At 38.6% G+C, this 14178-nt stretch overlaps 1 protein-coding gene across 1 annotated transcript in view; it reads left to right on the top strand.

Annotated features, from left to right (window-relative positions):
* Megf9 (multiple EGF-like-domains 9) overlaps positions 1-12437 on the top strand; it is a 112053-nt gene extending 99616 nt beyond the window's left edge. Inside the window, exons 5-6 of the mRNA NM_001107940.1 lie at positions 8861-9130; positions 10704-12437. Coding sequence (NP_001101410.1) covers positions 8861-9130; positions 10704-11155 — 722 coding nt within the window. The 3' untranslated portion in view covers positions 11156-12437. The remainder of the gene's footprint in view (positions 1-8860; positions 9131-10703) is intronic.
* Positions 12438-14178: the final 1741 nt, after the last annotated feature.

Below are 14178 nucleotides of genomic sequence, written 5' to 3'. Positions count from 1 at the left end.
TGATTCCCCCTGAAGTCCTCTTATTGTTGAGGACAGCTTTAGCTATCCTGGGTTTTTTGTTATTCCAGATGAATTTGCAAATTGTTCTGTCTAACTCTTTGAAGAATTGGATTGGTATTTTGATGGGGATTGCATTGAATCTGTAGATTGCTTTTGGTAAAATGGCCATTTTTACTATATTAATCCTGCCAATCCATGAGCATGGGAGATCTTTCCATCTTCTGAGGTCTTCTTCAATTTCTTTCCTCAGTGTCTTGAAGTTCTTATTGTACAGATCTTTTACTTGCTTGGTTAAAGTCACACCGAGGTACTTTATATTATTTGAGACTATTATGAAGGGTGTCGTTTCCCTAATTTCTTTCTCAGCTTGTTTCTCTTTTGTATAGAGGAAGGCAACTGATTTATTTGAGTTAATTTTATTCCCAGCCACTTTGCTGAAGTTGTTTATCAGCTTTAGTAGTTCTCTGGTGGAACTTTTGGGATCACTTAAATATACTATCACGTCATCTGCAAATAGTGATACTTTGACCTCTTCTTTTCCGATCTGTATCCCCTTGATCTCCTTTTGTTGTCTGATTGCTCTGGCTAGAACTTCAAGAACTATATTGAATAAGTAGGGAGAGAGTGGGCAGCCTTGTCTAGTCCCTGATTTTAGTGGGATTGCTTCAAGTTTCTCTCCATTTAGTTTAATGTTAGCAACTGGTTTGCTGTATATGGCTTTTACTATGTTTAGGTATGGGCCTTGAATTCCTATTCTTTCCAGGACTTTTATCATGAAGGGGTGTTGAATTTTGTCAAATGCTTTCTCAGCATCTAATGAAATGATCATGTGGTTCTGTTCTTTCAGTTTGTTTATATAATGGATCACGTTGATGGTTTTCCGTATATTAAACCATCCCTGCATGCCTGGGTTGAAGCCTACTTGATCATGGTGGATGATTGTTTTGATGTGCTCTTGAATTCGGTTTGCCAGAATTTTATTGAGTATTTTTGCGTCGATATTCATAAGGGAAATTGGTCTGAAGTTCTCTTTCTTTGTTGTGTCTTTGTGTGGTTTAGGTATAAGAGTAATTGTGGCTTCGTAGAAGGAATTCGGTAGGGCTCCATCTGTTTCAATTTTGTGGAATAGTTTGGATAATATTGGTATGAGGTCTTCTATGAAGGTTTGATAGAATTCTGCACTAAACCCGTCTGGACCTGGGCTCTTTTTAGTTGGGAGACCTTTAATGACTGCTTCTATTTCCTTAGGAGTTATGGGGTTGTTTAACTGGTTTATCTGTTCCTGATTTAACTTCGATACCTGGTATCTGTCTAGGAAATTGTCCATTTCCTGAAGATTTTCAAGTTTTGTTGAATATAGGTTTTTATAGTAAGATCTGATGATTTTTTTAATTTCCTCTGAATCTGTAGTTATGTCTCCCTTTTCATTTCTGATTTGTTAATTTGGACGCACTCTCTGTGTCCTCTCGTTAGTCTGGCTAAGGGTTTATCTATCTTGTTGATTTTCTCAAAGAACCAACTTTTGGTTCTGTTGATTCTTTCCATGGTCCTTTTTGTTTCTACTTGGTTGATTTCAGCTCTGAGTTTGATTATTTCCTGCCTTCTACTCCTCCTGGGTGTATTTGCTTCTTTTTGTTCTAGAGCTTTTAGGTGTGCTGTCAAGCTGCTGACATATGCTCTTTCCTGTTTCTTTCTGCAGGCACTCAACTCTATGAGTTTTCCTCTTAGCACAGCTTTCATTGTGTCCCATAAATTTGGGTATGTTGTACCTTCATTTTCATTAAATTCTAAAAAGTTTTTAATTTCTTTCTTTATTTCTTCCTTGACCAGGTTATCATTGAGGAGAGCATTGTTCAATTTCCACGTATATGTGGGCATTCTTCCCTTATTGTTATTGAAGACCAGTTTTAGGCCGTGGTGGTCTAATAGCACGCATGGGATTATTTCTATCTTTCTGTACCTGTTGAGGCCCGTTTTTTGACCAATTATATGGTCAATTTTGGAGAAAGTACCATGAGGAGCTGAGAAGAAGCTATATCCTTTTGCTTTAGGGTAGAATGTTCTATAAATATCCGTTAAGTCCATTTGGCTCATGACTTCTCTTAAGTCTGTCGACATCACTGTTTAATTTCTGTTTCCATGATCTGTCCATTGATGAGAGTGGGGTGTTGAAATCTCCCACTATTATTGTGTGAGGTGCAATGTGTGTTTTGAGCTTTAGTAAGGTTTCTTTTACGTATGTAGGTGCCCTTGTATTTGGGGCATAGATATTTAGGATTGAGAGTTCATCTTGGTGGATTTTTCCTTTGATGAATATGAAGTGTCCTTCCTTATCTTTTTTGATGACTTTTAGTTGGAAATTGATTTTATTTGATATTAGAATGGCTACTCCAGCTTGCTTCTTCTGACCATTTGGTTGGAAAGTTGTTTTCCAGCCTTTCACTCTGAGGTAGTGTCTGTCTTTGTCTCTGAGGTGTGTTTCCTGTAGGCAGCAGAATGCAGGGTCCTTGTTGCGTATCCAGTTTGTTAATCTATGTCTTTTTATTGGGGAACTGAGGCCATTGATATTGAGAGATATTAAGGAATAGTGATTATTGCTTCCCGTTATATTCATATTTGGATGTGATGTTATGTTTGTGTGCTTTCATTCTCTTTGTTTTGTTGCCAAGACGATTACTTTCTTGCTTCTTCTAGGGTATAGCTTGCCTCCTTATGTTGGGCTTTACCATTTATTATCCTTTGTAGTGCTGGATTTGTAGAAAGATATTGTGTAAATTTGGTTTTGTCATGAAATATCTTGGTTTCTCCATCAATGTTAATTGAGAGTTTTGCTGGATACAGTAACCTGGGCTGGCATTTGTGTTCTCTTAGGGTCTGTATGACATCAGTCCATGATCTTCTGGCCTTCATAGTTTCTGGCGAGAAGTCTGGTGTGATTCTGATAGGTCTGCCTTTATATGTTACTTGACCTTTTTCCCTTACTGCTTTTAATATTCTTTCTTTATTTTGTGCGTTTGGTGTTTTGACAATTATGTGACGGGAGGTGTTTCTTTTCTGGTCCAATCTATTTGGAGTTCTGTAGGCTTCTTGTATGCCTATGGGTATCTCTTTTTTTAGGTTAGGGAAGTTTTCTTCTATGATTTTGTTGAAGATATTTACTGGTCCTTTGAGCTGGGAGTCTTCACTCTCTTCTATACCTATTATCCTTAGGTTTGATCTTCTCATTGAGTCCTGGATTTCCTGTATGTTTTGGACCAGTAGCTTTTTCCGCTTTACATTATCTTTGACAGTTGAGTCAATGATTTCTATGGAATCTTCTGCTCCTGAGATTCTCTCTTCCATCTCTTGTATTCTGTTGGTGAAGCTTGTATCTACAGCTCCTTGTCTCTTCTTTTGGTTTTCTATATCCAGGGTTGTTTCCATGTGTTCTTTCTTGATTGCTTCTATTTCCATTTTTAATTCCTTCAACTGTTTGATTGTGTTTTCCTGGAATTCTTTCAGGGATTTTTGTGTCTCCTCTCTATGGGCTTCTACTTGTTTATTTATGTTTTCCTGGAATTCTTTCAGGGGTTTTTGTGTCTCCTCTCTATGGGCTTCTACTTGTTTATTTATGTTTTCCTGGAATTTTTTCAGGCATTTTTGCGATTCCTCTCTGTAGGCTTCTACTTGTTCTCTAAGGGAGTTCTTCACGTCTTTCTTGAAGTCCTCCAGCATCATGATCAAAAATGATTTTGAAACTAGATCTTGCTTTTCTGGTGTGTTTGGATATTCCATGTTTGTTTTGATGGGAGAATTGGGCTCCGATGGTGCCATGTAGTCTTGATTTCTGTTGCTTGGGTTCCTGCGCTTGCCTCTCGCCATCAGATTATCTCTAGTGTTACTTTGTTCTGCTATTTCTGACAGTGGCTAGACTGTCCTATAAGCCTGTGTGTCAGGAGTGCTGTAGACCTGTTTTCCTCTCTTTCAGTCAGTTATGGGGACAGAGTGTTCTGCTTTTGGGCGTGTAGTTTTTCCTCTCTACAGGTCTTCAGCTGTTCCTGTGGGCCTGTGTCTTGAGTTCACCAGGCAGCTTTCTTGCAGCAGAAAATTTGGTCTTATCTGTGGTCCCGAGGCTCAAGTTCGCTCGTGGGGTGCTGCCCAGGGGCTCTCTGCAGAGGCAGCAACCAGGAAGACCTGTGTCGCCGTTTCCGGGAGCTTCAGTGCACCAGGGTTCCAGATGGTCTTTGGCTTTTTCCTCTGGCGTCTGAGATGTGTGTGCAGAGAGCAGTCTCTTCTGGTTTCCCAGGCTTGTCTGCCTCTCTGAAGGTTTAGCTCTCCCTCCCACGGGATTTGGGTGCAGAGAACTGTTTATCCGGTCTGTTTTGTTCAGGTTCCGGCGGTGTCTCAGGCAGGGGTCCTGCCGCTCCTGGGCCCTCCCCCACGGGAGCCCAGAGGCCTTATACAGTTTCCTCTTGGGCCAGGGATGTGGGCAGGGGTGAGCAGTGTTGGTGGTCTCTTCCGCTCTGCAGCCTCAGGAGTGCCCACCTGACCAGGCGGTTGGGTCTCTCCAATCAAATTTTATTTATCCCTATCCATTGATTATTTACTTGTAGGAAGTAAGCTGTGTCTATCATCTGATTCTCTGTCTCAGAGCAGTCATCTTATCTCTTTGTATAGCAGGGACTCACAGCATCTCAGCTAAGGCTTTCTGAGGTGGCTAGAATTTTTTAAAAGTGTCTAGGGTAGCTGAGTAATATTCCATTGTGTAGATGTACCACATTTTCTGGAAAGGGAATAACAATTGAAATAAGAAATACCCAATTTAATAAAGATGGAGAAAAAAAGTAATTGGAGAGATAAAATAAAGAAAGAAAGAAAAGAAAAGTGTCTAGGAGAGATCCCTGCAGGAGGCTGTGTTCCTTTGTTCTAGTTTTATGGCTTGTATGGGAATCACATGACTCAGATCCTCTCACTGAAAAACCAGTTCTCCCCTCCTCCTAAACTTACCTCATGGTGTGTGTGATTCCACTCGGAAATCTAAATTATTTTTAATAGTGAGTTCTCACCTACCATGTTTCATCCATCTGGATGTTGAAGATTGGCTCTAGTGCTTTGAATTAATCCAGTCCCCCAAATCAGGAGTCTGCATGTCTAAATGCTAAAGATATTTGTCCCCAATTGGTTTTTGATCAATCAATAAAGAGCCAATGGCTGGGCAGGTAGACTGAGGCAGGACTTAGGGATTTGCATGGGCTAGGAACTATAAGAGAGGAGAGCGAGAGAGCACCATTTTTAGAGGGAGACGGATCAGATTAAGAGCTGCAGAAGAAAATTCATTCAAAATGTAGGTGGAAAGTGGCCCTATGGGAGGGGCTGTGCATAAGGTTAGGCAGCAAAGGTAAAACAGATTTAGGAGGTATTGAGCCAGGAGTTCTTGAGGGAAATGTATGCTAGCCGGGCAGAAGATTAGAAATGCCCAACTTTTGAGCTAGCTCAAGACAGATTTAAAATTAACTGACATGTGTGTGTGTGGTGTGTATAGGGGTAGTCTTCCATTCGAAAATCCAGATAATGCTTGGGCAGGTGTGCATGTTAAACCCATCAGGAACACAAAGCAACTTAGATAAACTACCACTACAGATCGCTGGGTCTAATGCTCAAACATACAAATAAGTTCTGAATAGTGACTAAGTCTATAATATAATGGTTATACTAAAAGGGTGTCTTAGTGTTTCTGTTGCTATGATAAAACACCATTACCAAAAGCAACTTGGAGAGGAAGGATATATTTCACTGTAAACTTTCAGGTAACAGTCCATCTGTGAGCAAAGTCAGGCCAGAACTCAGATAGAGCAGGAACCTGGATGCAAGAACTGAAGGAGAAGCCATAGAAGAGAAGCCATAGAAGAAAAGCTTACTGGCTTGCTCCTGGCGTCTTGCTCACCCTGCTTTTTTCATAGCATCTAAGACTTTCGGGTGTACTAATACCAACAGTGAGCTGGGCCCTCCTACATCAATCATCAATAAAGAAAATGCCCCATAGTCTTGCCCATAGGCCAATCTATGGGGGCAGTTTCACAGTTGAAGTTCCATTTTCCCAACTGACTCTAGCTTATGACAAGTTGAAATAAAATTAGCAGCACAGGGGGGGAACATTCTACACTAGTGAGGGAGTATCAGTAATAGTTTCAGTAAGTGATTGATGGTCTTGTGATAAGAGCCAATGAAAGGAAAGACATTTCAAGTCATGAAATCATTATCCCAGCCAGCAGTGGGTAGGAAGAGTCAAAAGGATCATAAGTTCAAAGCTAGCCTGGGCTACACAGTATGACACTCTCTAAAAACAAACACACAAGAACAAAAGCATAGTAGGAATGTTAAAAATCACTGATCTGACTTCTTAGGTGTGCCAGAAGCAAAGTGCAAGGGAGGAAGAGTAAAACAGGAAGCAGATTTTAAATATCTCATGAGGTCCACGGAGTATAAATATTAGGGAGATGAGGTACTCTCACAAGTCTCATTCCAATCCTTCTATCTGTTCTATCTACAACTTTTTGAAATGGAATTTTTGTTACCTATAAAAATGTAAACATGGCACTATCATGAGTTATGAGCTTCTTAAAATGAAGTATAAACTTTTTTGAGTATTTTTCTTATATATCATCTGTTGTAAGAGTTCTGAATTCATTCTGTTGTCATTATTCTTTATGCAAATTAATTTAAGAATTTCTTGTTTAAAGTCCTTGTTTGAAAAATAGAAAATCAAGGTTCTGAATTTATTAGCTTAACTTGATGCCACATGACCAATGAGACTATAAATGTTAAATTAAATTTGTTTATCACTTATACAACTCTGACTTATACTCAAAACACTTGACTTGTATACTTTAAATGACAAATTATGAATTGTTTCTCAAATGAAACTCTTAATAAAATAGGCAAAAGAGATTCCCTTTTTATCCAAAGTCTGAGGAGTCCTTGCTGTAGCTTTCATGCCCACTGTAAATTATTCTTTCTGTAATGAAATACCATGTTTAGAGAAAATTATTATTCTGTTAGCAAATTCGTAAAATCTAAGAAGTTAAGTTACAACTTACTATTAAAAATCACTTATCAAATCTAATTGATAAGCCCAAGCTATAATCATATAGAGACTTGAAAAGAGCAAATAATTATGAACCAGTATGTTCCCAGTATAAAAGATGAAATTATGTAAGTAGCAAGCATTCATTGAACAGATACTGAATGTTAGATGCTACAAAAATACTGGAGGTAAGGATGGAGCACAAGTAGCTTACAACTTAGTTGGTGAAACAAGAAACTAATCCAATTATTGCATCTTAAATGTTAAGTGTAAACAGAAAATCAGGTACAACCTTTTGTGCTTCTGAGAATTGAATTGCTGCAGTTTGCATTTGTAAGATGATGAGGGTAGGGGACAAGAGGATGCTGCATGTAAAGAAAACAGTATAAATGAAATTTTAGAGAGAGAAGAAAGCAAACATTCTTTAGGAGTGTCCTAATCCATCTGACAAGCTTGAAACATAGTATATGATGAAGTGTGAAGAGAAATGAGATGAGCTTAAAAAAATAGGCATGGCTTCAATAATTTTCAGTAGAAATTTTTATTAAATTTTCACTTAGTTCTTAAGCCATTAGAATTGTAGCAACTTCTGTAGAGAGGCAATATGTGTATTCAGATTTACTTTGAAGATCATAGAGACTGTAGGAATACACTGTAGTAAAGAAGTCTTAGGAAATATTGAGAGAACCGGAACTAAGAAATGATGACAGCTTTAACCAGGAGCATAACACTGGAATTGATACATGTCACTAGATTAGGAATATTTTAATGTATCACTGAATTGAACTGATAACTGCCCCAAAGCAGGTAGGAGATAGAGAGCTGAGAGTTCTTAGCTTTGGTACCTAGGCAAGTGGATGAATATTGGGGTCATTCACTAAAATATGGGAAACTTTTTTGAGGACAGACATCTATGTTAAATTTGAATTATTTGTAGACCTAGATATCCAGGCAATCTGTATATCATATATAGTTTGTAATTTAAGACAAGAGAGATGAACTGGAGATACTTGTTTTCCATTGTTGATTGTACAAGTAAGTAACCTCACCCATGGAAACATAGAATGAAAGGGAAACCAAGCAGAGCACTCAGCACAGAGAATAATGGTCTCAGGTGTAGGTCAGTGCCAGAGGGTACTTGCCCTCCACGGAAGAGGTCCCAGATTAATACCCACCCAGCACCACACAAAAGAAAAAGACTCCTAGGAGTATCAACATTTAGGGAAGTGGGAGATGGAGAATGTTTTTCCTTAAACCATATTCTATGTAGTCTTTCATGCCTCAAAGGAAAGAAAATTGTAAAAGTAATGAATAAACATACAAACAAACCAAAGCTATGTAAGGACCTGTGAGGTGGTTCAGTGGGCAAAGATACAAGCTAGAAAAACTAACAACCTTTGAGTTTGATCCCCAGAACCTACATGATGGATGGAGAGTACATGAGCAAGTTGTCCTCTGATATACATACACATAGTGTTGCCCATATGCATCAGAGCATGCACATTATACACACCCACACTCTATGTAAGGGACAGTATATCACAGTTATTGAAACATCTAGCGAAAGCATATTTCTTTTACCCTCTACTACAGCAGGCTTTCTAGACAGGCTCATCTTTCCTTCAATACACTGGAAAGTTAATAAACTAAATTAGACTTTTGATTCTATATGTCTCTTCAGAAAAGATACCAGAGAGGATTTTGGAGGGCAAAATAGTTTTCTATTTTTTAATGTAGCTTGAGACTTTACTAATTTATTTTAATGTTCTTGTATTTCTATTTCTGTTATTCTATTAGAATTTGGTGCGTTGGAGCCTACATGTGACCAGTGTAAAGATGGTTACACAGGCCAGAACTGCAATACATGTGAAAATGGCTATTACCATTCTGACAGCATCTGTCTACAGTGTGAATGTCATGGCCATGTGGACCCAATTAAAACTCCAAAGATTTGCAAGCCCGAGAGTGGTGAGTGCATCAACTGCCTTCATAACACCACTGGGCTCTGGTGCGAGAAATGCCTAGAAGGCTATGTTCGAGACCTTCAGAGAAACTGCATCAAGCAAGGTAAAACTCCAACTAAAATTACATATTGAGTATCTGAGGCTTGCATTGGGTGTTTCAAGACAGCTGCCAGTAGCTTTGTAAACCTTCCAGTCCTACCAGACGAGTTTCTGGAAATAAATTTCGCTAGGTATTTGCCTAAAGAGGTTTCTTTCCCTTCTTATTGTCTCCTGATCCTCCAGCATCAATTCCAGAAATGTGAAGACCAAGACCAAGTCGTTGTGACAATGAGACCGAGTGCACTCATGTTTCTCTTCTTCTCTCTGTTAGAATTGAAAGGTCCTGAAAGTTGTTTTCCTTTGCTTCTTGACACATCATTTCAGTGATCATCCATCTGGGAAACTGCAGTTCTTGATAGTATCTTCACACTTTGAGCTGACATTGTCCATGTGTGATAGATAAAATCTTATTAATATTCCCTTTGAGTTTTAAAATAAAAGGCATAAGGCATATAAAGAAATGTTCCTTATAGGAGTGTTCATTGAGAATTTAGAATTCAGGAGGAGCTAGGGATATTTAGGGATTATTGTTCCACAGAGAGATTAAACCCTGCTCTGTACAAACCACTCCTTGATATTCCAATGTTTACTGATTACTGAACTGAGGTACAGTTGGCCAGTGACCTGTGGTATCTTTCTTCTATATTTGGTGTTCTGCTATAGTGATAAGATTGAACCACATCACTAGCATAAAACTATCGCATAGCATTCCACCATGTATCCAGACAAAAGTGCCAAGAAGATAGGATTTTGATGAGATTTTTTTTAGCCATGAAAGAGTACAAGCTTTGCCTATTCAGTACCCATAATGTTCACTAATGTACACATAAAATTCCCCAAGAGCTCTGTGATGTAGACATTGTTATTCATGTTTAACAGATGAAGAATCTAAAATTCTAAGAGATTGATTGACTTAGCTGTAGTCCAAACCTAGAACTAACCTAGTGGAAAACCTAGTCCAAAGCTTTTCATCCTTCCACTGAGCCAAGAGATCTAAAATCTAGTTCCTTGATTATAAAATAATTCAGCAACACACAAAGCAAGAAATCTCTACACATTGAATTAAAGAAAACCTTCTTTCTCTTTTGGCTAACATCAACTCTTAGCATTAAATTCTGTTTTCTGGGATGGACTTTTATACTTCTTTAAGGAGAATTTCACTTTCATAAAATGCCATCAGATGTGCTGGACATATTTTACATCAGATAATTGTCATTTTAAACCAGGTGATTTAGAACTTGGTAGTGACACATTTCCAGCCTTTGCAGAAATGTCCATGATTATACATGTTTAAGAAGGGATGGAAAACTTCCATGTTAGAATTTTTCTAAAGTTTCATTATGGATGTTATGCACATTGAAGAACAGACCTGGATGTGAGATGTAATAAATGAGCTGTCTAGACTCCATTTCTTATCATTGTATTTATTTAAAAATTATTTTTAACTTGCATTCCTCTAAGCAGGGCACCATGTCAACATTCCATATCAACTTTCACTCTCATGTGTATTTCTTTTATTGTTTTTCAAAACTAGATAATTTTGTCTTTTACATTTCATTCTCTGTTTTTATTTTCAGAAGTTATTGTTCCAACTCCTGAAGGTTCTACCATTTTGGTTTCCAATGCCTCTTTGACCACATCAGTGCCCACCCCTGTTATAAATAGTACATTTGCCCCCACAACCCTGCAGACTATCTTTTCAGTAAGCTCTTCTGAAAACAGCACCTCAGCTCTTGCTGATGTATCATGGACCCAATTTAACATCATCATTCTGACAGTCATCATCATTGTGGTAGTGCTGCTAATGGGATTTGTAGGAGCTGTGTACATGTACCGAGAGTACCAAAATCGGAAACTCAATGCTCCCTTTTGGACCATCGAACTGAAAGAAGACAATATCAGTTTCAGCAGCTACCATGACAGCATACCCAATGCAGATGTATCGGGATTGTTAGAGGACGATGCCAATGAAGTGGCTCCCAATGGGCAGCTGACCCTGACAACGCCCATTCATAACTACAAAGCCTAAGAAGCTGAGTTGTCCTCCTGGATTTTCAGAACATAGTGCTCACTAATACAGCACCTGACACCTGGCTGCACAGAGCCTGGGTAGAGTTTGCTGAGAAAGGTACTGTGCAAATGTTCAGGTACAAACTGTAGTGCACTTAGCCTGTCTGTTGCTCTTAATTCCCCATGAAGATCTGAAGCACTCATCATTGAGGACTTGAAGTAAAGTATATTTTTGTAGCAAACCACATGTGTGTATGGAAAGGCTGAATCTCACAGAGCAGCCTAAGTCTACCTGGCCTCTCAAAGGACTGCTCAGAAAGTGTTCACCTCACCAGGAGTGACAGAATGTTGATGTGGAGGAGAAAGACCGATGGAAGCCTTCATCTACATTTTGGAAACATATTTTATAAAAGAGAGGCAGGGAATGTGTTCATTTTACTATATTAAGAGAGATGATATCTAGGCTATACAACAGTAAAAAAATCTTGGTCATGTGTAGACTAAGGGTAGCCAGGTCCCAAGAAGTTCTGTAGAAGGGCTTGGCTTTCCACCCAAGAGTGTCCTTCAAGAATGGAATTAAAGCACAGGATAAGCTTCCATGGTGAGGGCAGGCACAGCACCCAGAAAGCAGAAAGCTGATGGTCCTCCTTGGAGAGGTTCCTGCCTCTAAAGAAGAAACAAGGTGTACATAATTAATGTAGCATTATCTGGTCAACATTGTACTTGTATCTATTTGTAAAAAATCATGTCCTATTTTATCATCTAGACTTTATCTGTATAGCAGTTAATGGTGTTGTAAAAAAGAAGAGAGGGGAAATTGGTTAAAATACTGTAAAATAGATGACAATATTGCTAGAGCTGGGACTCTGGTGAGCATCAGTCATTTTAGTTCCTATTTGGACAGTTTTGAAATTTATAAGAGGTCAAATTTTTCTAATCTTTCCTCCCTCAACCTAGAGTCATATGCTAAGTGACTTACCATAGATTCAAGCAATAGATTTTGAAGTCTATAATTGTGAAACTGGAACACAGGCCGCATTCTCCAGACCCACCTAATTAGCCACTCTGTTTTACAATGCTCAGTGTAGATATCCTCAAGAAAAGACTTCTTTCCTGAATGTAAAAGACAGTCTTCCAAAGGATAGTAATTTTAAATTAAAAAGAAAAGCCATCACATCACTTTGGGTCCCTTGTTTTTATACCCATGAAATATTTATGTGCCTCCCATATCTGCCAAAATAAAGGCCTCTGACATGTGAGTGTAACCTGTCACCCGTGCATCCTGAGGAATGCTTGGCTTCTTCAGTGCTAGAGTTCATCCATCTTCATTTCTGGGCAGAGGGGTCACACTAGCTGGGTGTGTATTTCGTCCTTGCTTTCTGTTGCCATTTTTCTCTGAGGCTGCTTTCATTTGTGGGTTGAGAGCCAAGAAAAGTGACTCAGACTATGAAGTAGTCAGGGGGAAACAGAACAGAAACTAAACCTTGGAAACTCAGATTTCTTTGCTTACCTCCTCAGAATATAGACTTTGGTCATCCTTTATAGGAGACCCCACCTTCTTCTCAGGGTTTAGAAATGACTGTATCCTAGAGGATCCATAGGAAACCTGAGTGTGCTCTGTGTATTTGGCTGTCTTTATAAAGGTAGATATTACATCTCATTGTGCGGAAACAATTTACAAGTGGCTGATTGATTGCCTAGCATATGAGTCTATGGGTTTAATCTTTAGAATTACAAAAGATATTAATATTTATTGTCATTTACAAACAACTTTGTCATTTTCAAAATCCCTTTCCATGTGTATTCTTTCATCCTCACCATGGCCTCCTTAGGGACTAGTCTTGTACTCATGTCATAGGTGTAGTAACTGAGGCACAGAGAGTCGAAGTTCAGCACTATACAATGCACAGCATTATTGCCTGAATCAATTCACACCTCTACTTCATTGTCATTTTGCTATGTGATAACATAGAAATCTACTAGCCATGGACCCTAGAAGGCTGGAATGAAAATTCTCATTTGTAGATGCTTCTAATAGAGCCCTTGTGTGCTCTTGAGTGTACTTCCCCCACTGTGTGGGGGGAGGGGGAGTATGTGACTCACAGCACAATACAGGACCACATAGCTACTAAGGACTTAGTTAAAAGAACTTTCGAGGATTTCTACCTAAAGACAGGATTAATGATGAGAAGGCAAAGCTGCTGATAAGTCTTCATTAAAACAAGTGAATTCCTGAATTGTGGGGGGAGCAGGGAGACATTTCCTAGCAGTTGCAGCACAGGTGTATACAGTCATACATCACACAGTTCCAAAGCACTAAGCACCCAGTGACTACTTTTCTGATACCCCATCTCCTGCCAAAAATAATGGTAAGAAGATAAAAAAATCAAACGTTTGTTAAACAGATGTTTACCCAATAAATAAATAAGGAGTGTTTGTATGCGTCTGAGAGCCAAATGAATAGAGATTCCATGATACAGTTCTTAAAAGATAACACTAAAACTAAACCACAAAATTATCAAATACCTGTTAATAGCTCCTAAATCATGATGTTTAAAATGAAGAAAACAGTCCTAAAATGTGTTTTAAGTGACATCATTTAATGATCAGTGCTCTGCTTGTAGAAATAATTTTGCTGTAAAAATCAACAATGAGGTCAACGCCTTTTGAAAGTAGAGTAGGAAACCAATATAAAACATACTGCAGGGTTTTCATTCCTCTGAAGCTATCGCCACCCAATGCTACAGGGCCTCTGCAAAGCTGGAGCAATTTTTGTCTAAGAATAGAGAAAATATTGTTTTGAAAATATACTACATACATGAACCTTAATGAGAAATGAATGTGAGTGTTACCTTCATTAGATCCCCTTATTAAGCCCTGCACATTTCTGATATGTGGATGTTGTAATCAGTGTCAACCATGACTTTGACCTCCCTTATCACCACCATCCCCTACATTGCCTCTAAGGACTCTCTTATTTACAATCTCCCCAATTGCAGAGGAAGCAAAATGATAATAAAAGCGTCTTATTTATATGAACAT

The sequence above is a fragment of the Rattus norvegicus genome, chromosome 5 (assembly GCF_036323735.1).
Source record: "Rattus norvegicus strain BN/NHsdMcwi chromosome 5, GRCr8, whole genome shotgun sequence".
Taxonomy (NCBI): Eukaryota; Metazoa; Chordata; class Mammalia; order Rodentia; family Muridae; genus Rattus; species Rattus norvegicus.
Note: the sequence above shows the minus strand (reverse complement) of the source record. Positions and strands in the feature narration are given on the sequence as shown.